The 25,981-nt window shown below is 49.0% G+C and overlaps 2 protein-coding genes across 2 annotated transcripts; one reads left to right on the top strand and one right to left on the bottom strand.

The window, feature by feature from the left end:
• The first annotated feature begins 8,612 nt into the window (after positions 1 to 8,612).
• On the top strand, positions 8,613 to 12,468 carry LOC123104602 (protein NUCLEAR FUSION DEFECTIVE 4). The gene is made up of 2 exons (XM_044526476.1): positions 8,613 to 9,993; positions 11,570 to 12,468. The coding sequence occupies exons 1-2, from the start codon at positions 8,828 to 8,830 to the stop codon at positions 12,048 to 12,050; spliced, it is 1,647 nt and encodes a 548-aa protein (XP_044382411.1). The 5' UTR covers positions 8,613 to 8,827; the 3' UTR covers positions 12,051 to 12,468.
• A 4,119-nt stretch (positions 12,469 to 16,587) lies between these two features.
• On the bottom strand, positions 16,588 to 18,737 carry LOC123107554 (thaumatin-like protein 1). The gene is made up of 3 exons (XM_044529526.1): positions 18,431 to 18,737; positions 17,631 to 18,315; positions 16,588 to 17,297 (listed from the first exon to the last, which is right to left on the bottom strand). Exons 1-3 carry the CDS (start codon positions 18,507 to 18,509, stop codon positions 17,105 to 17,107), a joined length of 957 nt encoding a protein of 318 aa, XP_044385461.1. The 5' UTR covers positions 18,510 to 18,737; the 3' UTR covers positions 16,588 to 17,104.
• Positions 18,738 to 25,981: the final 7,244 nt, after the last annotated feature.

Raw genomic sequence — 25,981 nt, 5'->3', positions numbered from 1 at the left:
ATCTGGCGGCTGCATGTGCATCAGAAGAAACATTCCTGCCCGCGCCGCGTGCCGTGTGCGCGAGCGCGTACTTTTCCGTTGAGAAAACCACGCATGGCCGTGGTGGTAACGGCTTGATCATGGGTCGGCAACAAGGGCAATCTGATTAGATGCGCCGACGGGGCCATGATCCGCACCGGCACTTTTTGCACCTCCATTCTCCCACGGTGCTCCGCACGACGTAGCTCGCTGCAGAATATGCAAGACACACATTCGCTCTTCGTTTCTCAGCATCTGTCCAGAGTGACCATGGGAACGACTATTCTTTAGCACTAGCTTTTGCTCTAGCAAGTGATCCACCTGATTTTCCTCAACAGCGACGCAATTAAATTCCTCCGAGCAAACTTCCAGTAGCAAAATGCCGATGAGGCATGGAACAAAAAGGAGCTGAAAAAACAATCGAATTGAAGATCACGTCTTTTCTTTGACCTGGAGCAAGCCGTGGCTTTCGGACATTATAATCTGCAGTGGAGAAGAGAGCTACCAGTTTCGTGCTGGCTTCTGTACCGCATGTTTTCACAGCTATGCACAACTGAACTACTCGTATGTACCTTAGACAGCTACAGGCCGGCTGTGCGTGCGTGTGGGTTTCTTGCTACGTACGCAGTTCGACCGGCCGGACATTGACATATATCTGCGCATAGATGAACAAGCCAAGAAGATCAATGTTACGAGGCGGCCGGGGAGATGACCCACACATGCAGCATGCTGCATGCTTGCAAGCTACTCCAAGTTTCACACGTTTCCAACACTTGGCGTGTTAATGTTTGTACGTGCCAACACTCCGAGTCTAGCTACAACCCCGACAAGTTTCAGCACTTTTTTTTTTGCACAGAAAAAAAAGGAGCAAGTTTCTATTGCACAAGAGACTGTTATTCGCACCGGCCGAACCAGGAAACTTTGCTGAGGAAACCTGTCTGAGTGACTTCCAAGGGAGATAGTAAGAGAGATAACGTAGACACACACACACACACACACACACACACACACAAATGCGCACACACGCACATCACGTCCAACACGATTGACCAAGTGCATGCATCATGTCGGTCGATCTACCAAATTTGTGTTATTTATGATCTGGATCCGATGCCTTGTGCTCGCATGTTAGTGCTGCCGCGGCCGTACTCATCTGCTGTTGCGCGTGCTACCAGCAACCTCCATCTCCCCACGATTAGTTGTTATAGAGGCTATGGAGAACGAATGCCAGTGATTCCCAATAGTACAAAGTTCAAGTATGTTGTGTACTAGTACCATTCTTGTTGCTTGAGTTTATGCATCGATCGAATTGTGATTTGAATTTATGTGGCTCCGTATACACGTCTATCAATGCTGTAAAAAAAAACTTCTAGATTTTATTTCACGGCTTTCCGGTTTTAGTTTCTTCATTGTTAGATACCCCTCCATTTCTTTTACTTCACATATTAGCTTTGTCTCTAGTCATTGTAAACATTGAATATTCAAAAAAATTGTAAACTTTGACCAAGTTTATAAAAATTTATTAACACCCACAATATTAAATCAATACCGTTAGAATCATCATTCAATATATTTGTATTCCATATATATTTGTTATAGTAAAAGTTTAGATTGTTTTCGATAAACTTGGTCAAACTTTATAAAGTTTCACTTAGGCAAAAGCTAATATGCGAAGTATAGTCAAACAGTGTGAGTTTTTGTTGCCATGTCGACACTAACTGCGGGGCCCCCTTTCAGATTTCACATCAAAACGAGATCAACCGAGCATTTAGTGTTTTTGGCTGTTTCTCCAAACTATTAGCAAAATGGTGTTTTTTATATAAGCCGCACACATTTTTTGTACTTTTTTGCAGTTCACTCCCAAATTTCAAAAGTTTAAAAAAATGTGCAGCTGACCAAACTCTTAAACTCAACTACTCAAACGAACTAGATCGCACGTGGAAGTGTCTCTGCTCCCTCTTCCACACTCTTGTTTTTCCTTCTTCCACGCGGTCAACGGTGATTCGTAGGCGGTGGATGATGTCTAGGAGGTAGATAGGGCCTAAGGTAAATGACGTGCAAAGGTAATTTGATAGTAGGGTGTCGGCTACGGGTTGCTTGGGTGACGGAGCCGGCGGCTCGGTTGGAGCGCGGCCCTGGGTCGGTGTGTGTTGAGGTGCCCTGTTGAGGACGTGTGTTGTAACGGTTTTTGCCCGGGTTTTCATTAATCAATCGGGCAACTCTCTTCTGCTTAATGAATGAAAGTGGCAAATCTTTCGCCGTGTTTCAAAAAATAATAATTTGATAGAGCCTCACCAGAGGCTCCTAGGATCTAAGTGCGAGTAATGGAATCACGAAAGTAGGCAAAATTCGTGTTCCACCGTCCACGGTTCAGGTAATTATTCATCTGAATTGGTTCTTTTTCTATACTTTTTCCTTGTGGCTTGATGGCGTGGTCTCAGATGTATTGTTCATCGGAATCGGCGACGGCGGGTGACAGCCATGTACGTGCTTATGTAGGTGATGTTACTTAGGCCCTGTTTAGTTCCAAATAAGTCATTAATTTATAAGTCAAAAAATGAAAAAAGTGACTTATTTTGCCAAACAGACCTAATTTATAAGTCACCCCCAACTTATAAGTCATAAGTTGCTCCACCCTAACTTAAAACTTATAAGTCACCTTTTTTTGCGTGAGTCCCACTATCTTTACATAAGAAAATAAAGTGAAAAGGTGTGATCAGATGACTTATAAGTCAAGTGATAACCAAACAGACGTGACTTATAAGTCACTAGTTTTAAGTCACGTAGAGAAGTTCGTCGGATTCTCGCCTGAGTCTCGCATAGTAGTGTGGCTGTACTAGCTTGTGTACGTACCTTGCAGTCGTACACATTGGTACCACGCGACAGTGATTGCACTAATGGCTCGCGCAGGCATCCTCTTGCGATTTGCGTTGACACCGACCACCGTATCAGTGTCCAAATCATGTGATCTTTAGCTTGAACAAGTTTGTGACAACGATTTATTTTCTTAGTAGAAAAAATGAACACGTGGGATTATTTGTAGTAGTATACTTGTATATTATACTCGAATGGGATTGGCATTTCATTTAGGGTTCGGTACGAAGTTTTGGATTAGGATAGAATCGAGGAGGTGCTACGACGACGGGAAGTTTTGCCGCCAAAATGAGGAAGAAGAGGCCGCGGCCGAAGTAAAAGCTTAGCACAGGATGTGCGCGAAGCGTGGCGGTCTGATCCATCAGATGCGTGCGCCGGCATATTGATGGATCGGCTCCATTGATGGATCCGTGCGCCGGCATTGTGGCCGTCCATCTGTGTCGCTCTCGGACCACACTTGACATCGACTGCGTTGGACGTGCTGTGATACGCTGGCCTTTGTACACAAGACGTACGCACGCATCCACCACGGATTGATTGACGAGGAAGAAAAATCAATACACAAATCACGACCGCCGTCGTCGTCGGAGGCAGACTGCAATGCAGGTTACGTACAGTAGAGAGGCGTGCCAACTTTGAGTGGCATTATTTCGAACACTCGGACGGCTTATCAGACCGGGGCCGTAGACGTCCCGATCGGTCTGGTAAGGATACGCCGCTTGCATTGCATGTGCGCCGTACGTATCGGCACCACCCGCCGGCTAGTAACCAATGCGACAGTGTGCGAGGCCGTTCTAGCCGTTCTAGCCGCTTGCATTGTTTGTTTGTTTGTCCCGACGTCTTCCGGCCCGTCCCCCTCACTAGTCGCACTACCCGGTCCTGTCTGTGGAGAGACTTCCGCTGTGAGCCGTTGTATTTGGACGTGTGATTTGACCCGAGGATAGATGGATCGCTCTCTCTAACATTTGGCCTATCCGGCCAACAGCTACTCCCAGTGCAGCCAGCTAAAGATTATCGCAAACCATCGGTCGGTCTGGGCTGCATGTTCTACCATATAATTTCAACTACAAAACCACGTCTCTTATATTCATAAACAGAAGAGCAGAGGTGCACGGGAACGAACTGAGCCATTGGTTTTGCATCTGGCGGCTGCATCATGCACGTCCGTCTCGCCGTCCAATAATTCGTGACGGCGGCGGCGGGATTGCCGTGTGCGTGCCGCCGCGTACGTTTTCGTCGAGGTCGAAAACCACGCATGGACGCCGCGGTAACCTGAACGACCCATGGCCTTGGCTCTGGCTTGGGCTTGGGCAAGGTCAGCCGGATTAAGGGCAGTATTGTATGACAAACTGGCCTGTGCTCGATTGATGTGGGAGTGGCCAAGTTGGCTTCTCTTCTCCGCCGTTGGACCAGTCCGGCACACCCAGACCAGCAGCGCACGCGTGAGACAGACCTGGGGCTGGCACTGTTGCCGCCGCGAGAGGCGTGCTTCACGCGGTTCCGTCCGCGTCGGTGCATCAAAACTCAAAAGCAAAACGTGCCAAAGCAGAAGCTGAGGGTGACCTATACATGCGCCGACCGGGCCATGATCGGTACCGGCACCTTTTGCACCGTGGGCGGTGGTCGGCACGACGCACCTACCTGCAGTATATGCCACGGTGCTCCTACCAGCTACATCTAGATACATCCATTTCCGAGATAAGTAATTTTGAACGGAGGGAGTAGGTCGATCGCACTTGCAAGACACAGCTTCGCTTCGTATCTCAGCATCCATCATCTAGAGTAACTGTGTGGAACGAATAGTAATTATTCAGCACTACTAGTAGCTTTTAATCTAGGAGTAGCTGATTTCCCTCAACAATGATGCAATTATTGAATTAATTTCCCTCAGGGCCAACCTCCAGTGGCAAAGTGGTCTGCTTTTTCGCAGTACCCACTTTTCCGTTTTTGGCTAAAAAGAGTACTAGCAAAGAAGAAGGCGAGACTGTAAATAAGAATGCACCACGACCTTGACCTATCCTAAAACAAGAAACCAAGCACGCTATAGACGCTCTCAAGCTCAGGCATTCTCGGCCGTCCAACCGATTCCTTAATGTGTTTTGGGCCGCCGTATCCCCCTCCCTAACGCCCTCGGCTGTCGGATAAAAACTGGGCGCTCTAAACTGAATGCCCGGTTGGCCTTACTCCAGGATGGTCTGTTGCTCCGCCATCTCGTCAGACTGGGCGACGGCGAACTCCGCCTCTGCCTGCTCCATGTTGAAACTCGACAACAGCTTCTTCGGCTCCTCCGCATCCTCGGCCTTCATCGGCACCAGCTTCTCCTCCTCCTCTTCCCCCGGTTGGTCCTCCTCTAGCTCCGGCGAGTCCGGAGACAGCCCGACAACAACGCGGGCTGCGCGCGTAGTTTGTCTCGCCCGAATCTCCTGCTGGATCTCGGCACGAACCTCCGAAGTGAGCATTGCATAGTAGGTGATCTTACTCCAGACCATGGCAGAGCGCCGGAGCAGGAGAGGGAGGAGGTGGATGGGCTCGGACTGGCGACGCGAAAAGAGGGGAGGTGGATGGACTAGGGTTGTGGGACTTCGGCCGGGTTAAATAGACCGATTTCCTCTCGGGCGGCGAGCCAGAGCGGCGCCATTCGTCGTTCACACCGCGGCGATGGATGAGGCGTCCAACCTGATCGCCAGGTTTCCGGACGAGTCCGCGTGAGACCTCTCAGTCAGTCCTACGTGACGGACGTGCCCATGCGCCCCCATATCCGTCATTTATTTGGGCTGGATGTGAGGGTGCCGCTCGGTCCGGGCATTTAAGGCCCGTTTAAGTGAGCCGTCTAAGTCACAAAAACTTAGACAAAAACATGATCGGTTAGTGACTGGGCAGTTTGCCCGGGCGTATAAGACGGGTTTAAAGCGCCCGGGTGTAGATGCTCTTAATTAACGATGCAGCTGTTTTCCCTCAACAACGATGCGATTATTGAATTAATTTCCTCCCGGGCAACCTCCAGTGGCAAAGTGGTCTGCTTTCTTCGCAGTGCCCACTTTTCCGTTTTTGGCTAAAAAGAGTACTTCCTCCGTTTCTTTTTACTCCGTATATAAGATTTGGTCAAAGTCAAACTACATAAAGTTTGACTAAATTTGTATAAAAATATATAAACATATAAAATACTAAAACTACATAGTATGAAAATACATTTTATTGTGCATCTGATAATATTGATTTCATATTATGAATGTTTATATTTTTTATTATGCAAACTAAAAAGAAACTGAGGGAGTAGCAAAGAAGGAGCCGAGACTATAAATTAAAATGAACACCACGACCTTGACCTATTGAATGAAATTGGGAGTCACGCTCCTCAATTCGAACATGAAACGTCTTTGACCAATGCTAGCAACTGTCTGTGCCTTTGGGATACGAACTATGCCTTTGGGATATACTCCCTTCATTTTCTTTAGTCTACATATAAGATTTGATTTCACAGCTTAATTTGCACAGCTGGAGCATGTGAGTTTCCCGTTCCGAAGTTTGATCGGGCGGGCCGGCCGTAGATATATGTGCATTGATGAGCAAGCGACGCGAAGGAGATCGATGATACATGAGACAGGGATGGAGATACAGATGATCGATGCTTGCTTGCAAGCCACTACAAGTTTCACACGCTTCGTGCGTATTAATGGTTGTATACGTGTACTACGAAAGCTCAAGTCTACAATCCGAGCAAGTTTTAGGCCTCCTTTGGTTTGGAGGAATTTTGTAAGAATTTTATAGGATAGGATTTCTATAAAAAAAATTCTTCAAAGCTCTTTGGTTTGTAGGAATAAAATCCTATTTATATGGAGGAATTCTTCCTATCCTCCATAATTCATAGGAAAATAAACATTAGCCTAGATTCAATGAAAAAAAATCCTATGATGTGAATTAAAGGGCATCTTCTTTTCAATTCCTGTGCATAGGATTTGAGATGCATGTCATCTCATTTTCGATGACTTGCCTATTTCTATGATTTTCCAATCCTATGAATCAAAGGAGGCCTCAGCAGTTTTTAGACCAAAAAAAGAAAGCAAGTTTCTGCTGGCAAAAGCGAGTAATATGATTTGCACCGAACCAGAAAAGCAATCATGTTATGTTATGCGAGTGATGACTTCCGAGGGACAGAGTCACAGAGATATTGTATTATTTGCACCGGGAATATAGCTACGTGCCATGCACGTTGACCAAGTGCTGTCCATCGATCTATCGAAAATCTTGTTTTGACACGGTTAGAAATTTGTCCACATATATTGTGAAAACTGCATTCAGTCTAATTTGTCCTTTAATGTTTCATGAGTTTTTAGTTTTCGTGGCGTGGTCGATACATTTTCTAACCGTGTCAAAACATTCAGATCTTTCCACGGCCCATGGTTTTCCATGATCGAAGATCTCTCTCGCGTACAATTTCAGCCTCACTCCGTCTCAATCTCCTTGCCATACATGGCTACATGTAAAAGTCGACGCAAGAGCATAAAGTTTTTTCTCCCACATCCACATGCATAGTAAATGAGACAGTATTGGATCATTTTGCTATTGATTTCACATATTTTCCGCCATAAGAAATCAACAATTAACCGCCGTGATGGGTGAGGGGCGGGGTGGAGGTCTACGTTAATATACTACTTTAAGGTGAAATAGTCTGAAGAGTCATGCCACATAAGAAGATACAACCTTCAAAAAAATTACAACAACCTTATCGGCGAGTCCAAATTAGGTGACGTATAATATGATCATTCTGAAAGTTACATAATCTGAATCGAACCGATTCCTAAAGGTGTTTCTCGTTTATAGCATCCAAAATCTTCAAGAGGGTGGGGAAGTCTAACGTACAGCCGACTAGATCCTTTTGCCTGCAGTAGGGAGGAAGCAAGCTCCAAATAGCGCCGAGGCCCCAGGAGCTAGGCGACAATATTTGTTTTCTCAGGATGAGTGGCTAGACGATTATAATTCCGAATGGAATACGGACAAATGAAAAGAAAAGAGTGGTTATACCCTAAACTCTAAGCCATAAACCCACGTCGTTGGCAATATCATTTAGATACGACTACTCCAAGTACTTGTTACATAAATGCATTCATCTTTTCTTTTATGCGCGGGCCATAAATGCATTCATCAACCCATGATATTGGATACAAACGTGCATGATGTGCAATGACCCAAAACATGCATAGTAACCGGTCTCGATATAGAAATGTGGTCAACCCAAGTTATCCCGATAAGGATTGAGTATATCTGGCCATCTTTGCCAACCCTGTGACCAACATCCAACCATTTTGGGCCCAACCTCACTCCATCATTCACGCACGTACGCTACAAATTGCGCACACGTCACCCCCACCCCGCCAAATACAACGGCAACCGACAATCCAATCCGCAAACAGAAAAACTGATGATGGAACAGCAAATTCGTTCACATCTCCATCACAAAATTATTTAATTAACAAGGGAAACAAATCAGAGTCTTAGCCGTGCCAAATAGTCGCCGCGATTCACTGTCAATTCACTCCAAAATTACCGTCGCCTCTCGCCCGAAAAGGGCCAAACAAAACCCGCAGAAATCACCGCCGTCAATGCCACAATGTCCCGCCTGCTCCCCAAGACTCCAAGAGCCCGAAGCAACTTCCGACCCCTGTCTCCCGCTGCCTATAAAATCAACCGCCCATCTTCCTCGCTAAAACCCCAATCTTAGCGTCACCTCCCAGGCCAAAACCCCCCACCCACGCCCCGTCCCACTGACGCGACGCGACACGCGCGGAAAGCAACGCGCCTCCACCGCCCCCGCTCCCGCCCTCCCTCCCATACCGCCTCCCGCCCGTGCCCCGACGACGCAGCCACCCAGACGCGGCCAAAGCAAGGGAAAGCGGAGCCGTAGTAGGTAGTAGTACGCTCGTCGGCGGGGGCGGCGATGGTGTCGACGGCGCTGGACGCGATGGCGGGGACGGCGTGGGGGCGGTGGCTGGGGCTGGTGGCGGCGGTGTGGGTGCAGTGCATCTCGGGCAACAACTACACCTTCTCCAACTACTCCGACTCCATCAAGACGCTCATGGGCCTCACGCAGCTGCAGCTCAACGGCCTCTCCGTCGCCAAGGACGTCGGCAAGGCCTTCGGCCTGCTCGCGGGGCTCGCCTCCGACCGCCTCCCCACCTGGCTCCTCCTCGCCATCGGCTCCCTCGAGGGCTTCCTCGGCTACGGCGCGCAGTGGCTCGTCGTCTCCAAAACAATCTCGCCGCTGCCCTACTGGCAGATGTGCGTCTGCCTCTGCCTCGGCGGCAACTCCACCACCTGGATGAACACCGCCGTGCTCGTCACCTGCATCCGCAACTTCCGGGGCAGCAGGGGCCCCGTCTCGGGGGTCCTCAAGGGCTACGTCGGGCTCAGCACCGCGATATTCACCGACGTCTGCTCCGCGCTCTTCGCCGACGACCCGGCCTCCTTCCTCGTCATGCTCGCCGTCGTGCCCGCCGCCGTCTGCGCCGTCGCCATGGTGTTCCTCCGCGAGGGCCGCGTGGCCAGCGCCGACTCGGGCGGGGACGAGGCCGACGCGCGCGGCTTCGCGGCCATCAGCACGCTCGCCGTCGCCATCGCGCTCTACCTCCTGGCGGCCGACCTCACGGGCGTGGGCGGCGGCGGGGGGCTCGTCTCCACCGTCTTCGTGGCCGTGCTTATGGTGCTCCTCGCCGCGCCCGCCGCCGTGCCCGCGTACGTGGGCTGGACGTCCTGGATGAAGTCCCGCAAGGCGGCCAACGCCGACGCCGAGGACGCGGCCGCCCCCCTGCTGCTCGACTCCAAGGAGGCGACGCAGCCGCAGGGCAACGGGGAGGCGGAGGAGGCTCGCGGGCCGCGGCTGGGGGAGGAGCACACGATCGCGGAGGCGCTGTGGTCGGTGGACTTCTGGGTGCTCTTCTCGTCGTTCCTGATGGGCGTGGGCACGGGGCTGGCGGTGATGAACAACCTGGGGCAGATGGGCGTGGCCATGGGCTACACCGACGTGTCCATCTTCGTCTCCATGACCAGCATATGGGGCTTCTTCGGCCGCCTCGCCTCCGGCACCATCTCCGAGCACTTCATCAAGTACGTTACGTTACCACTCTTACCCTCCTTTACTCGCCATGATTGCTCGCCGCCATTAATTCCCTGCCGTTCAAGTAGTACGACCTCCGTCCGTGGTACGGTACGGATCTGGGGCCGTATCTATATCTAGCTTGCTCACAATTGAATCGAACCCCACCACTCGATCGCACGTGAACGTTCTTGGCCAAAAATCAAATAAATTAGAATAAAAACGCATAGACGGCGCAGAGATTTCGTGGCCGTTGCTTTCAGATGAGATAATGCGCGGCCTCGGTCGTGTGAGTGAGAAGTACACAAGAGGTCTGAGAAGAATGGGGCCGGCGCCTCCATACAGCCGTAGTGGTGTCCGCGGGAGGAATTGGGATCTTTCTAGATGTAGAAGGATTATTTTGTGCATAATCTTTCTTAGGCACTGCCATGTTCTGGTTAAAGCTGGACTAAAATGGCCGCGGTGGTGGTGGTATCTTAAGCACGAAGGAGACGGCAAAGTGGGCTATTCTAGGAGAGTAAAGTGAGCGGCAGGTGATTTTTTTTATTTATTTAGGCAAAAAGACATTCACCGACGCCAGGATTATTTACAGAAACCCCAGATGTTCGACAAAGTGCTGCCGATAAAAGTAAAAAAAAAATACTAGTAGTTGCAAGTTTAGCAGTGGGGGACTTTTGAACGGACAAAACAAAGCCCTGGGAGCATAGAAAAGTGGGCGTCAACTTCGTGGAGGAATTTGCGACCGCACCTCCTGTACGGGTATAGAAGTGTCAACTTGTGTGTGCAGTGTATGGGGGCGCCTTTTACCGGTGGGCGACGCGTCCCTTTCACGCTTTTTGGTAGAAAGAAGCAGAGATATTTTATTATGCCTGATAGGCTGATAGCTATGGCCAATTCTGTTTGTTTCATATGGGTTCGGTTCAGTTCAGTTCAGTTCAGTAGTAGGTGGTGGTTTCTCAGCACCAAGATCGCATGAATCGTGCCTCAACTTGCTACTACCTCTTGTATAAATGAGCTGGTTGTTTTCGTCATGTTTTTATTAGTGGGAAGGGGGTTAGCCCGGTTGGACAAGAACAAAGAGCGCATCATCTTTAATCTGCGTGTCGCAGTCTGAAAAGAATTTGTGAAGTTCAGATTGCTACTAGTACTACTATGAACTATCGTTATTTTTCGATCACTAATGATGTAGTACTGTCCAGGTCGATCAATATGTAAATGAAGATGACGTTTGCAACCATTAGTAATCTGTTCATGCCATTTTCTGACAATCTCTAACCATGGGAAACATCGATCACTGACTGAATTTCTTGCTTTTCGACCACGCATAGAAATATTGGAAACATCGATCACTGACTGATTTTCTTGCTTTTCGATCACACATAGAAATATTCAGAACATCGATCACTGTCAATCAGTATGTGCAGAGATCCAGAAACTCAGATTGCTATCATTATTGCTCGCTTTTCGGTCATCATTATGTACTTTCCAAAGTGAATATATATAATGAAGTCTCTTTGCAACCTAATCTGTTCATTTCTGTTTCGAAAAAAAATGTCAATTTCTGACAGTGTATACTGAATTTTCCAGGACGAGGGCGCTGCCGCGGCCGGTGTGGAACGCGGCGTCGCAGGTGCTCATGTGCGCGGGGTACGTGGTGATGGCCTTCGGCATGCCGGGGTCCCTCTTCGTGGGGTCGGTGGTGGTGGGCGTCTGCTACGGTGTGCGGCTGGCGGTCACCGTGCCCACGGCGTCGGAGCTGTTCGGCCTCAAGTACTACGGCCTCATCTACAACATCCTCATCCTCAACCTGCCGCTGGGATCCTTCCTCTTCTCGGGCCTCCTGGCGGGGCTCCTCTACGACGCGGAGGCCACCAAGGTGCCCGGCGGCGGCAACACCTGCTCCGGCGCGCACTGCTACCGCCTCGTCTTCGTCGTCATGGCCGCCGCCTGCGTCGTCGGCTTCGGCCTCGACGTGCTCCTCAGCCTCAGGACCAGGCGGGTCTACGCCAAGATCCACCAGGCCAAGCGGGCCAAGAGGTCGGCCGCCGCCGCGCAGAGGGTGAGCTAAGCTGGCCGGCCGGTAGCCGCCTCTCTTCTCAGAGAAACTCAGCTGGCTGCACAGCTAGCACCTACGTACTAGCAGTTTTTCAGACTGATGAAGAGCAACAGCGTCTGCACTGTAAAGTTTTGCGCAGCAATGTACATGCCTTGATTCTTTTGGGCAAAGATGGATAGTATATAGATTCAATTGGTATACTGGATGATATATACTGTATGCTACTATGGCTGTGCAATAGATTGATGCAGAGGCCGGTGGTAGCTCCTTCATTCTCTGAAAACAAACAGATTGTGTACTGCCAGGGAAGTTCATAGTTCAAATTCGAACTAAAACCAGGCCAAGTATTTCCGAACGGAGGTAGTAGTATATTTGTGTTTGTAGCCTGTTCGGCATAAGAGCTCGCATCAATTCAAGTGCATTTCTTTTCCTTGCCTGTCTGTCTGTTATTATCTGTGCTCGGCTCAGTACATGGAATTAAAAAGTGCTTTCAGGATCACATAGCTGATTCCAAAGGAAGTGCTGTTTGTGAGCTGCTGAATTCAGTGCTCTGCAGACTGCATCCTTCTCCTTCAGTTAATAAGGTAGATAACATTGCAGCTGTTGTAGCAAGGAAGGAGTGACAGTGTGCTTCTGAAACTACGTCGTGGTTCCCCCCAAGCCTAATCACTGCTTCCTGGTTTTGCAAGCACCAGTAGCACCCTGTGGTTGGTGCTGGTGATCTGGAAAATTACCCTGATGAATGTCTGAAGTGAAGTGATTGAGCTATATTTGATTCTTAACCTGACTTTTCCTCCACTATTAACACTTCAGTCTGAGATTTTTGCTGTGAGGTTTCATATGATTTTGAGACAACTGAGTCCCATTATCTGCTGGATTGTTTTGTCTCTGTTTCTATGTTCAACTATCCACTCTGAATTTCATTGCAAGGGAGAAATATCCTGTCTCTGTTGGATTGAGCTATATTTTTACAAGTGGATGCTGACAAGATAAAGAGCTTAATTTTTGGGGTGGTTCATGATGTTAATATCTCGCGCACCCCTGTCATAATCTTCAGAGCTTCTAGCGGCTCACAATGGGTTCAGATATTATTCTGAAGTCTATTTATTGTCCTCTTTTCACCCGTCTAGTCCTAACAAGGTACGTACATCATTGGCGCTTCACCATAAAGCACTTGTTGAAATTTCCTCCCAGATACTTTCAGCAGATTTAACACTGAGATTAAGACATGTCGATCATAAAGTAGAAAATGACATACTTGAAAATAAACAACATGTTTTCTGATGTTGGGTCCTATATATCCTTGCAAACATTCCTCTGTATGAGCATACCAAAGAATCTCCTATTTTATACCTATTAGTGAAGAGCTTTCATTCTCACCTGCAGCATAATCTACTTATGCGCACAAATGTATGGGAATATTTTTGAATTTGGGTTTGCTCTTCAGAGAAAATAAACAAATACTCTAATGAATTGTTTGTTATGTCACTGACTGTCATATTAATATAGACTCGGTTTTTCTTTTTATTAGTGCAAGTATATCTTTGGTACATTCCTGAGTGTTATATAAAGCTAGGCTAGTTATTTTCTGTAGGGAATATAAAGGTGCTGTCTACCGCAACGTCAACTCAGGAGGCTAAGATATTTTCGAAAAATGGCTTGAAGATTTTGTTTTTAAACAGCTACTCTACATATATTGTCTGTTTATTGACTTCAGAGGCTTCTGTGGTTGTCCACAAAGCTTTATGATGGTCTGGTCACTAGGAAATGAAACGCAGGAAACAGATAGGCTTGCTCTGTTGGTACTAGGTACCATATCAAGAAAATAAAATTATAATCATTTCTCGAGAATCGAAATGCTTTTAGGCCGTATATAACTGTTATCCCTTCGACCATGCAAGCATTTATCATCGGTCAAATAAGGTTAGCTCCAGATCAAGTCTGCAATATTATTTCATGACCAAGCCTGCAGTTTGCTTATTGCTGAAAACTGAATATTTAGAATAATTCCGTAAAAAAGATCCATCAAGCTCCACCGATTGATGTATCCTTTTCTGAACTATTTCTCCTGGTTGGTCAATCTACTGTACTTCTTGTGTCTGTATTCAGTCAAACTTTGCTTACTTTACTGCCTATCAGGAGGTGATCATTCTCCTTCTCTTTTTTTTTTGCGAGATATTCTCCTTTTCTTCTGAGGACCATATCTTGCTGGGCCACCCAAAACCTTTTGAAATTAAGATATGTATCCCATATTGGATCCTACTCCTTCAGCTATAGTCCATGCGGAACCATAACCTGAACAAGGGCAGATAGCACTGCAGTTTCTGTAGCAGGGGAGGAGTGGCAGTCCTTCTGAAACTAAACTTTTTCACTCAGGGCTGATTGCTGGTTCCTGGTTTATTAAGCACCAGCAGCCTTGAGATTGGTGGTGATCTGAAAACCTACCTTGATGAAGGGATGGTATCTCGAGTGAATTGATTGAGGTGTATTTGATGCTCGAAGCAACCTTTCCTCCACGATTAACATTTCAGTCTCTTGAGATTTTTGCTGTGAGGTTTCATATGGTTTTGAGACAACTGAGTCCCATTTCCTGCTGGATTTTCTTGTCTCTATTCCTATGTTCAATCAACCACTCTGAGAAATATCTTGGCTCTCTAGGTTGATATTCACATCCTTCCCTTTGTCTGCAAGAGAGATATTGACATGCCTTCTAGATATCGTGCCCGAAACAGTGAAACTGTGCAAGCTGATTCGACGCACGGTTGGTAACTCGGTACAAGTGGACGCTGACACGATAAAGAGACTGATTTCTCAGGGTGGTCCATTGATGCTTCTTAATAGCGCGCCCCTGTCATAATCTTCAGAGCTTTTGACGGCTCGCAACGGGTCAAGATATTATTTTTGAAATTCTATTTATCGTCATCTTTTCATCCCTTCAGTACAAACAAGGTACATCACTGGCACTTCAACCATAAAGCACAGGCTGGAAAATATTTGCACCGTCGAAATTTCCTCGCAGATGCTTTAAGCAGATTTAACACTGAGACTGAGACAGGTTGATCGTTAAGTAGAAAATGACGTTACTTGTAAGTAGACACCACTTTTGCTTAACTTGGTTCTCTGTTTTCTTTATGGAATAGATGTTTTCTGCTGTTGGCCTTCATATACTTTGGAAACAATTACCTGTCTGAGAATACTGAGGAATCTGCTATTGTAGATCTATCAGTGAACTTCATGCTGCCAAGCTGCTGCATAATCTACCGGCACGAACAATCGTATGAGAACATCTTCGGAATTTAAGTTTCGTCTTCAGCGAAAGTAAGCAAATACTCTGAAGAATTCTTTGTTATGTCACTGTTATGTTAATCTAGACCTGGGTTTGATTTTTATTAGTGTAAGTATTTCTGTGGGTACGTTCTTGACTGATCTATAAAGCTAGACCAGATATTTTCTGTAGGTAATACGCACGTGCTATTACTGCAACATCAACTTTAGCAGGCGTATTCCTAGCAACTTTTACTTAAGATATTTTGGAAAATATACCTCCAAAAGAAAAAAAGGAGCTACCAATATTGTTTGTCTATAATTTATTTCACAAGCTTGCCTACGAAAAGAAATGCAGGAAACAACTAGGCTTGCTGTGCTGGTACCATATGAAGGAGCAGAAAACTTTAACCACCTCTCAGGCATCGATCTGCTTTTTGAACATATATTGTTGTCATCTCTCTGGCTGTGCAAGGATTTATAGTGACAACTGATTACCTCACGTAAAAAGATCTATTAAGCTTTACTTGTCAATATATGCTTTTATGAAGCCTAAAGTCTTACTTGGAGCCTTGGGTTTTGTTTGTCTCCTTGCATTTTGTTCGCTTCATATCATATCCATTATGGATGCTTATTACCAATAGCTTTTTCGTGAGGTGTGACTGCCTGACTGGTTATGGTCAATCTACTGTATACTTGTTCTGTCGGTATTCTGTCAAACCTTTCTTGCTTTACCGAGCCATTTAAAACTTTTCTTTGTGGGCTCTCAGTAGGTGATCATTCTCCTTCCTTCTGACGACCTTATCTTAGTGGGTCATCCAAAACCTTTTCAAATTAAGATATATATCACATACTCTGTATATACATTATCAATTTTTGCTTTCCTCAAGAACTGTTCATACATCATGCGTTTATTTTTTTACAGTCACACATCATGAGTGTCCATGGTCAGCATGGTTACGTGCACCGGTCGTCTTTATTTACCAGGGACAAGGGGTAAATCCTTACTGTCGGCAACTGGATATATCCGCCTTATATTGTCAAAATTATTCAAATAAAAACTGAAAATTGTCAAAATTGAGTAAAAATGTTGAATTTGCCCAAACGTTATTGCTCAAATGTTTGATTACCCGAAACATCCTTTTAGAGGGATTTCTATGTTTGTAGACATAAAAAATCTACTTTCTTTTCGGCTCTTTGTTGTTAGACAGATTGATTAGTTGTTCAAAGTGGACAATAGGATGTCACAATTAATTCAGGAAAGTGCACTCACGGACAGGATAGGTTAAGAACATAAGATTTTGATTATCCTTACTAGCTTATGACAATCATGGAAATTGCTTGAGTAATGTGTAAGTTCAAAGAAGGTAATTATATACATCATTTACATCTCAAACCACTCACACAAAAAAAGGATCCCAAAACCCTCAGAGAAGTAGAAAGCTAGTCCTGACTCCTGAGTACCTAGAAGAGGTGATAAAATCTTACATACTTAGGATACAGCATGTGACAAGAAGAGGCAATAAATTTCTAATAAAAATAAACAGTGTTTTGTACACAGGAAGGAACATGAGCAGCACGATTCGTGAGAGATATAAATCAACCAATGCATAGCGCACTAGTTGACCGACAACACTGCAAAAAATATGCAGCACAAGTATACTATAAAGCTGGTTGTCACCTTGTCATCAGAACCACTCTCTCTATCCACAAGCAAAAGGCAAAAGAATATGATGCTCATCACGTCCTCATCATCTATTCATCTTAGTTAATTAATTGTACTCGCTCCAACCGCGTCTTGGCTAGAGTGACGACACAAGCAAGGCCACGGCCGCCGCCGCCAGCGCGGCCCGGAGCGCCGCCGCCGCCGCCGTCCTGTCCGCGGCGGCGTCGCTCTCGCCGGTCGCCAGGCTTGCCAGCCATGTGTCCGCCGCAACCTGCGCGCCGGCGACCACGTCGCCCGGCCTCGGCAACGGGTCGTTGCTTGACTTGAGGCTGCAAAAGAGAAGCGTCAGGCCGTCAGCACAGGTCTGATCAGAATGTACGTAGTTGGGATTTTGATGGTAGTTGCATGATCACACGTGCAGTTTTCTTTTCTTTTTTTCCAGCTGGGCTTGGGCTGCTTTCAACGCGACATGCACTATCCCGGGCGGTGACTGGCAGGTGACCATGCGTACGTGGTGGGGATGGAACAAAGGCGATGCTTTTCTCTGATCGCTGCTTCTTTTTTGTCACGCGCAAAAGAGAATGCGTTTTCTGATGAAGTGGTGTGCGAGATGAGATGCTCGACCGATCGATCATGTCATGTGCATTCTCCGGCGATCGTACCTGCTGCTGGAGGTGCCGGCGCGGGGGCAGAAGGTGACGGAGTAGGCGGCGGACCCGGCGCAGGTGAAGGTGGAGGTGGCGTCGTCGTAGGCGTAGCTGTAGGCGCGCGGGCAGGCCGCCTTGAAGGCCTGCGAGTAGGCGGACGGGCGGCAGGTGTCCGGCCCGCCGAACGCGCCGCTGCAGCAGTACTCCGGCCGGTCGAACGCCTCGCACGCGCTCCGGCACCCCTCCGCGGCCCGGAGCTCCGGCGGGCACCGCTCGTTGAGGTCCACGAGGCACCCCGTGGCCGGGCACCCCGCCGCGGACGGCTCCACGACGACCGGCACGTTGTACCCGTCCACCAGGCTCACGTCGTAGTAGTCCTCCTTGCCGCCGCCGCCGAGGGTGAACTCCACGAGCGTGGCGGGGGGCGTCGCGCCGGAGCCGTGGCACTCCGCCTCGCCGCTGCCGCAGTCGCCCGTCGCGCACTTGCCGCCCGAGGTGCCGTCGAAGGCGCACCCCGTGCGCGCCCAGAACCGTCCCGACCACCCCGCCGGCGCCGCCAGCGACCGCGCCTCCCCGGGGCCCAGCGCGAACCCCGTCGTCTCCAGCGGCGCCCTTCCCGAGTTGGCCAGCACCCCCGGCCACACCGTGCCGCCGCAGCGGTTCGTGAAGGTGAACGTCACGCCGGCCGCCGCCACCAGCCCTGCACGCACGCACCATCGATCCATCAATAAGCATAGCTTCCACTCACAAAAGACATACGCACACACCCACAACAACAAAATGTAATTCGCCATTGCCGGTCACACGAATGATACCTTGAAGGAACGACGCGATGACGAACAGGAGGAGACCGGCGATCGAGGAAGAGGAAGACGGAGAGACGAAAGAAGCCATCGCATGCACGTACACGCCGGCCGGTTTATCTGACCGGAACCGAATGCAGAGGCGATCAATTATGGCAAGGCCGACGCCCGAAATGGCCTGTGGAACGGCGGTTTGGCTTAGCTATATACGGCAAGTAGGGTGGTTAGGGGGAGGAGTCCACGACCACACTCTGTCTGAGCAAAGCAGAGTGGGATCTACTAGGGCTAGGCTTTGGTCTTGGCAGCTTGTGCAGCTGTGCAGTACGTGCAGGAGGATCACTCTCGCTCTCTCGCACATGCCGTTTTATACTAGCTTGCGGTGACGTCAGCGGCCTTTTTCATTTCATCGTGGTTGGTTCTTCTTTTTCCTTGGTCGCAAAGGCAAGCGCCAAGCGATGATACGGATAATGTTGAGGGTATTGCTACTTTCACCCTCCTCTTCTTTTTTATTACTCATTTCATTGCTTTTAGGAAGAAGATAAATTCTTCTTCGCTTTTTTTTACTTATATATACTGCCGTTGCATTTAGGGAGGAAGATAAAGTTCGTCAAAAGATGGCTCCATGGTCTTTTCGCTTGCGGTTTTACTGATCGTGATCGAGGTAACTGAGATTTTCTTAGGTCTAAGTCAGATTCCGAGATGTGCATATTATGAAAAGTGCACTATTCACTAAATTGAAATCGACTTTCCTTTGGTTCTCAAAAAAAAAGAAAAGAAATCGACCTTCCTGTGGAGCTGACTTGGATATCAACGGACCCTTTTTGCTGTAGAGTTGCACCTCGCTCAATTTAGAGGTCAGGGGCATTCCCTCCTTCTCATTATTGTTTGTGTATATGTGTCTTCAACACCAAGAGCATATAGCTTTTCTTGAAATTTAGGTCAAGAAAAATAACAATCTAAGTTCATGTCCCCGATGTAGTCGTTGTTTCTCGTGTATCAAAACAACGAATGATCTATAGATCTAAGAGTCGTGCATTTCAGCATGAGCGGCGAGAGGAGACATAGAGTAGGAATATGGGAGAGTGGTGAGAGAAAGGAGGGATGAGAGTTAGGGTGGCTGCATGGCCATTTGGATAATTTAGCAATGGCGGAAAAGCCTAGTATGGGCATCTGCATCCCAACTAGACTTCACCACCAGCGGCAACGGTTTCGGGCCTAGAAAGGCAGAGTGGGATCTACTAGGGTTAGTCAGGATAGGCGTTGAGATAGTCTTGATAGCTTGTGCAGTACGTGTAGGCTCACACTTGCTCTCGCGCACACATGCCGTTTTATACTAGCTCACGGTGACATCAGCAACAGCCTTTCATCTTGGTTGGTTCATCTTTTCCTTGCCCATGCAAGCGAGCTATGATACGGATAATTTTGGGGGCATTGACACTTTCACCTTCTTCCCTTTTTATTACTTATTACATTGCTTTTTGGAAGAAGATAAATTTATCTTCGCATTTTTTACTTGTATACTGCCATTGCTTTCAGGAAGAAGATAAAGTTCGTCAAAAGAGATAGAGACATGATACATGGGGAATTGACATGCTATGTGCGAAAGGGGGCAGCAAAGCATGGTAGAAAAGACGACTCCACGGTGGATCTTTTTGCTAACGGTTTTATTGATCGTGAGTTTACCGAGATTTCCTTACATCTAAGTCAGGCTCCGAGATGTGCATATTATGAAAAGTGCACTATTCACTATATTGTAATCGACTTGGATATCGATGGACCCTTTTTGCTTGTCATGTTTTCGTGTCGGTAGAGTTGTGTGCCTCACTCGATGTAGAGGTCAGGGGCATTCCCTCCTTTTTATTGTTTTATATGTGTCGTTGTACACGACAAAGGCTATCCCTGAGCGTATAGTTTTCATTGAAATGTAGCTTGAAGGAAAATAACCAAGTTCATGTGCCCTAGGTGGCTGTTGTTTCCCGTGTATCAGAATAGCGAATAATCTATCGATCAAAGAGTTGTGAGTTTGAGGATGAGCAGCGACAGGGAGATTTAAAGTAGGAAGATGGGACCATTAGGAGAGAAATGAGGAAGGAGGAGAGTAGGGGGTGGTTAGCATGGCCATTCGGGTAGTGCAAAACCTAATATGGACTTCTACATCCCAACTAGGCTTCATTGCCAGCGGCGACAACTTGAAATATGGTTGTGGCACCAAGGAGCACTAGAATGTAGGCGAGGGGGGTGGGGGCGAAGACCGTGTGTACTCTTTTCGCGGTGGGACTAGCTAGTCATGCCCTAAAGCAATTCTAAAAAACTATCTTGTAAAAACAACATTTTTTTGCCAAGTCTAATAAACTTAATCTTCTTGCATCGTCACCTGATTTTGAACTTGGTTTGTTCTTGTATATATCGGGAAAAGTGCAAGTTTGTTGCCATGTATGTACAATCTCTGCATTTTTTTAGAAAAGGAGGATGACCCCCGGCCTCTGCATCTGGGAGATGCATACGGCCACTTTATTGATTATTCTCGAGGACCGTACAAAGTGTTACAACAATGTGTCTGAATCCATCATCTTGGCAACATATGCCGCTACTCCTATCCAAAATGATTAGGGGGTGCTAGCTGGGCCACTACCCAAACCACTCACCTAAGCCTAACATCAAAAACCGGAAGCCGAAACTCATTCGGAAGCCCAGCCGAGCCACATACCGGGTCTGGGGCACAATCCGGTCAGACGCACTCGTGTGTCGTCGCCGCCATCTTCCACAGGTCCGTCTTTAGATCATATTGAGGCTTCTACCTTGTCTGGCCACTCTGCCATCGACGTCACCATGACGCCAGACAGCTTCCTCCTCCTGCACGAGTCCATCTCCGCAAATCAGACGCCGAGTCTCCACAACACCATGCCGCTGAGATCCGCCACCATCAATGTGAAAGATGAAACACCGCTCCACCAAAGTCGCCGTCCTCTAGTCCCTCGAGCCGTGTGCACCTCCAAGAATGACGCCCCCAGGGGGGAAACGACACCAGAGAGCCGCCGTCATCCGATCTACTGATCTAGGGTTTCCCCCGGAGGTAGCAGAGAGTGGCCTTGAACTTCTCCACGACGATGCCTTCAGGAAGGGAACGATGCAGACAGCGTCGCCATCGCCGGCCTAGGCAATAGCCAATAGCAGGTTTTCACCCAGATCTGATCGAAGACCTCCATCTCTCCTACATGGGTCGCCGTCCGAGAAAGCCGCCGACGAGCAGACGCCAGAGCATTCCCGCCGCCGCTGCGCGCAGACCGGCCGACCACGTGGTTGCAGCCACGCCGCTGCAATCCACATCTATGCAGAGCCCACGAGGACCTGCGCCGCCACCCCGCGACGCCCGCTACCGCCAGGGACCAAATCCGCGCGGATCTAGCCGGAGGCGTGCCGGCCCGCCACCGCCCGATCTGACCCGCCGCAGCCGCCGCGCCGCGGCCGCCCACCAGGTCGCCGCCAAGGCAGGCCACCCCGACGGAGCGCCGCCGCGCCGCTAACCCCCGCCATAGGCTAGCGCCCCTGCTCGGGAAGCCGTCCCGCGCCGGCCATGACCATGGGCGGAGGGGAAAGGAAGGCCCCGCTGCCGCCCCGGCCGGCCTGGCTTCGCCCGGCGGCGCCACCGGGCGGCGGCGAGGGAGGTGGGCAGAGGAGGGAGGAGAGAGGCGGCGGCCGGGATGGATTCCCCTCGGGGCGCCCACGGGAGCGCCGCGAGAGGATGCGATTATCATTGCAATTCTATTCAAGTTGTGATAAATCATGTATGTTCATTTTATAGCCTTGTTTCTTTTGGGGTATCACAATACAAGAGTTCTACTATTTTTCATATATAGTGCAGAGTTCCATTTCTTTCTTTTTACGTTTTCTCTCTTGTTCTTCTTGCTTTGTGCGTTCACATTTGAGGTTCAAAGACCAAGCCAACACACAAGACCTAGTACAAAATAACAATTCTTCACAAGATATCAGTGCACTGATTGTCGACGTGCAAAGCACCAAAACTGAAAATCCAGTTAACGTTTTTTTGAGCTGAAAATTCAGTTAATCTCCGATGAATTCAGACGGAGAACAGATCGACGAGTACCGGCCGGCCGGTCCGGCGATGGATGGATCCTTCGGGCGGAAGCAAATATGAAATGAGAGGCAGGAAACGACGTATCCACGAGCCGAGCGCACCGTCGGCGAACGAGCGAGCCTGCGCGGGGGCAGACCGATCGATGCATGCATGCCGTGTAAAGCGCATCGATCGGATAAGAAAGAGATCCTTTCCATTCCATCGCCTGGCAGGGCGCTTTTGAAGCCTTTTCCGTCGTCGTCGTCGTCTTCTCGGCCATGCCACAGGGTGAGAGAAAGAGAAAGGCGGTCCGCGACCGCGCGCTCGTCACCCTCCACCCTTCTCGCGCCGCATTGGCATGCAGTGCAGTGGCCAGCGGCAAAGGTGATGGACTCCCCCCCTGCATGGCATTATTTTGGCCTCCTTGCTAGTAGCAACCAACTATCTAGCGACCGATGGATCCTCTTTTGGCATAGTTCCATGTCCCCTCGGACCATGATCTCTACTGTCAAGTGTCAACATACACCTTTGCTTGTCGAGGAGGAGAAACTAATGGCAAATTTGACGGTAGGAGCTCCTTCGAATTGACCCAGAGATGCCATTTTAGCCTCTTGAGTACACTAACACCTTTGACCTTTGCTTGTCGAGGAGTACTTATTACTAGCGTCAAATCGACGGTGCGGATCGCTCTCGCAGGTGCACGCACGGGCCAGCTAGGCGACGGGCGAGGGGTCACGTCAATGCCACGTCGAGCCGACGGCGAGGCAGGCCAAGTTGCGCGGCCAAAAGAAAGCCAAGTTGCACCTCTAAAGAAGGCAATGGGGGCACACATGAATATGCACGGACGGACCAGGCAAAAAGATGGCAAGATACGGGGAGCCGCCAATCCGCCATGCATGCATGGGGCGGGGACGCAAAGCGATCCGATGCGCCTGCCATGCCGGCGCACTGGTCGGCAGCCGCTTTGCCTTGCCTTGCCTTTGCGTCGCGCCCTTGACCCGCCACCGGCCGCGTTGGCCGAGACCGGCCGTTGGTTCCGGCTCCGGCTGGGCCGGGTGACTGGCTGCCGTGCCGGTGGGGTCGGCGATGCCAGGATATCATATCACCATGATTTAATTTTCGTTATCTGCCCCTCTTCTTTTTGCTTTGCTACTGGCCTGGTAGAGTGGAGTGGAGTGGAGTGGATGCTAGTAATCCCAACGGACCCCTCGGGTACGTAGACCTACCTGAGTGTCTGAGAGCTGCCTCCTTTTATCTCCTGCTTTTGCTCATCTGGGATTCGATCGATCGTCAATGGAGCACTTCTTTTACTATTTATAGCTTTCTCGACTAGTGCTGCTTGGTTGATCATAGCATTCCCAGGATTTCAGTACCTAGGCGCCATTGCTTGGTTGCTCATACTAGGAATTTTCCCCGTTCCAGTGACCCACAAACTTGCCTATTACCCATACCATACCCACCGGCCACCGCGGGGTTTTGTTCCCCGGGGTAATACCCGCATGTCAAAAAATACCCACAATTTATAGCACCAACCATGAACAACAGGAATCCACATATATAATTACCAAATCAACAACGCGTCATCAAAAAATCATAACATTCTACTGACACGCGCCTAAGAACACAACTATGCTCTAATAGCCAATAGTTCAGTAACATAATGGAAGAACACACATTCACAATTAGTGCACCACAAAATAACATCACATACTAAGCAACAAGAGACGAATATGAGGTCCCCAGAAATCAGGATCGACGACTCCGGTCTCAATCTCAGGATCGACGTTGGCCATGGTCACAGCGCCGACCTCTACCTCACCAGATCCTCTCTTCCCCTCGCCATCCCAATCGCCGATCAGTAGTGGCGGCTGTGCGTGCGAGGCGATGCGTTGCGACCCTGCTGCCGCAAGCGAGGCGAGCGGCGCGGGCCCGGTTCTAACGATGGTGCTAGCACAACAACAACGGCTACACGCAAAGTGCTGCCTCATTGCCGTCTTGCTTGCCCAGGAGATGGCGGCTGGTCGCGTCACTCAACCCATGCTAGATGGACTTCGATGGTCCCATGTCCTCGGGGCACGTCTCTCGTGGGTGTGGCATGTGGATGGCACGGTTGCACAGCGACGGCTGGCGCGCGGCCTGATGTGGTGGTATGAGTTATTTGGGTGTCCTCCCCGAGGTTACATGCGATGCAGCGGCGGTGTTGGCCATCGCGAACTCAACCCATGCCCAATGGAGCTCGATGGCCCCATGTTCTCGGGGCACGTCTATCGTGGGTGCGTCATGTGGAAGGCACATCTGCACGACGATGGTTGGCGGCCTGATGTGGTGGTATGAGTTGTTTGGGTGTCCTCCCCGAGGTTACGTGCAATGCAGCGGTGGTGTTGGTTGTCGCAACAACCTTCAAGGTCTTCTAATCCACCATGGACACGCGTGTCTACTACAAACTGCATGCCGGTTGGCGGAGGATGCGGCTACGGTGGCACGGTGGCCGCGAGCGGAACATCGGTCTGCATGGGAGGATGCATCGGTAGTGGCGGTCGCCCTACGACGACACATCTGGCGTTCACGGTGTGTGTGTGTGTGTGGGGGGGGGGGGTCCACCTCCAATGGGCATGAGTGAGCATCTAGCTCTTGATGTAAGACTTCGTTGATGGGGCTGGGGTGCACCAACGATTTTCCATCGGCATCAGGCAGCATACATATTCCTCTGATCACATGGAGGGAGCCGGGGTAACGGTCATGAAGACGTGGTGGGTGTTTCTGGTGTGATCATGTCAGTATGGAGTGACAGCGGCCAGATCCGCACCGCAACACGGACGACCCCCGATGGTTATGGTGACGTTCACGTCTACTAGGGCAAGTTTGGCCTGGCATGTAATACTGGCTGGCGTTACTTTGGAAGATCCATCATAAAGATTGTGAATGCTTCATGTCCGGGGTGAAATTTTTTGTTTTGGCCTTCATTGGTCCGGCTCAGCAGCATCGAAGTTGCGTTGTTACCATGTTGAAGGCATCATATAGTGGTTCTATGCTGGCCTTCAGTGGTTGGTCTCTGCATACATGATGAAAATGTTCGCCCTGGTCATATGCAACCGGACAAGACGACGAAAGTACAATTATGTTTATTCCTTCTTGAAGGTGTTGTTGCGGAAGAAGTAAACTTCGTCATATGTGTTGCATTCATATCTTGCAAATATTTTCCAGGTAGTTGCCTATGTTTTGTATTCCTCTTGTCAATAATTTGCATCAACTTTAATATAAAATGATAGTGTGCACCACAATGATGCACAGGTCGGGGGTCTCGAACCCTTTTTCAAAATAAAACATATTAAGAAGCAAGGTTCAATATCAATTATGCCTCACATCTCACAAGTCACAAATCTCAAGGGTGGTTCTATGTTGACATATGGTTAGGGTTTGACTGGGTTGGCCGTCAATACACGTTTGAGATTTTCTAGGAATTGTTATTTATATGGGCCTAAAGCCCA

The sequence above is a fragment of the Triticum aestivum genome, chromosome 5A, assembly GCF_018294505.1.
Source record: "Triticum aestivum cultivar Chinese Spring chromosome 5A, IWGSC CS RefSeq v2.1, whole genome shotgun sequence".
Taxonomy (NCBI): Eukaryota; Viridiplantae; Streptophyta; class Magnoliopsida; order Poales; family Poaceae; genus Triticum; species Triticum aestivum.
Note: the sequence above shows the minus strand (reverse complement) of the source record. Positions and strands in the feature narration are given on the sequence as shown.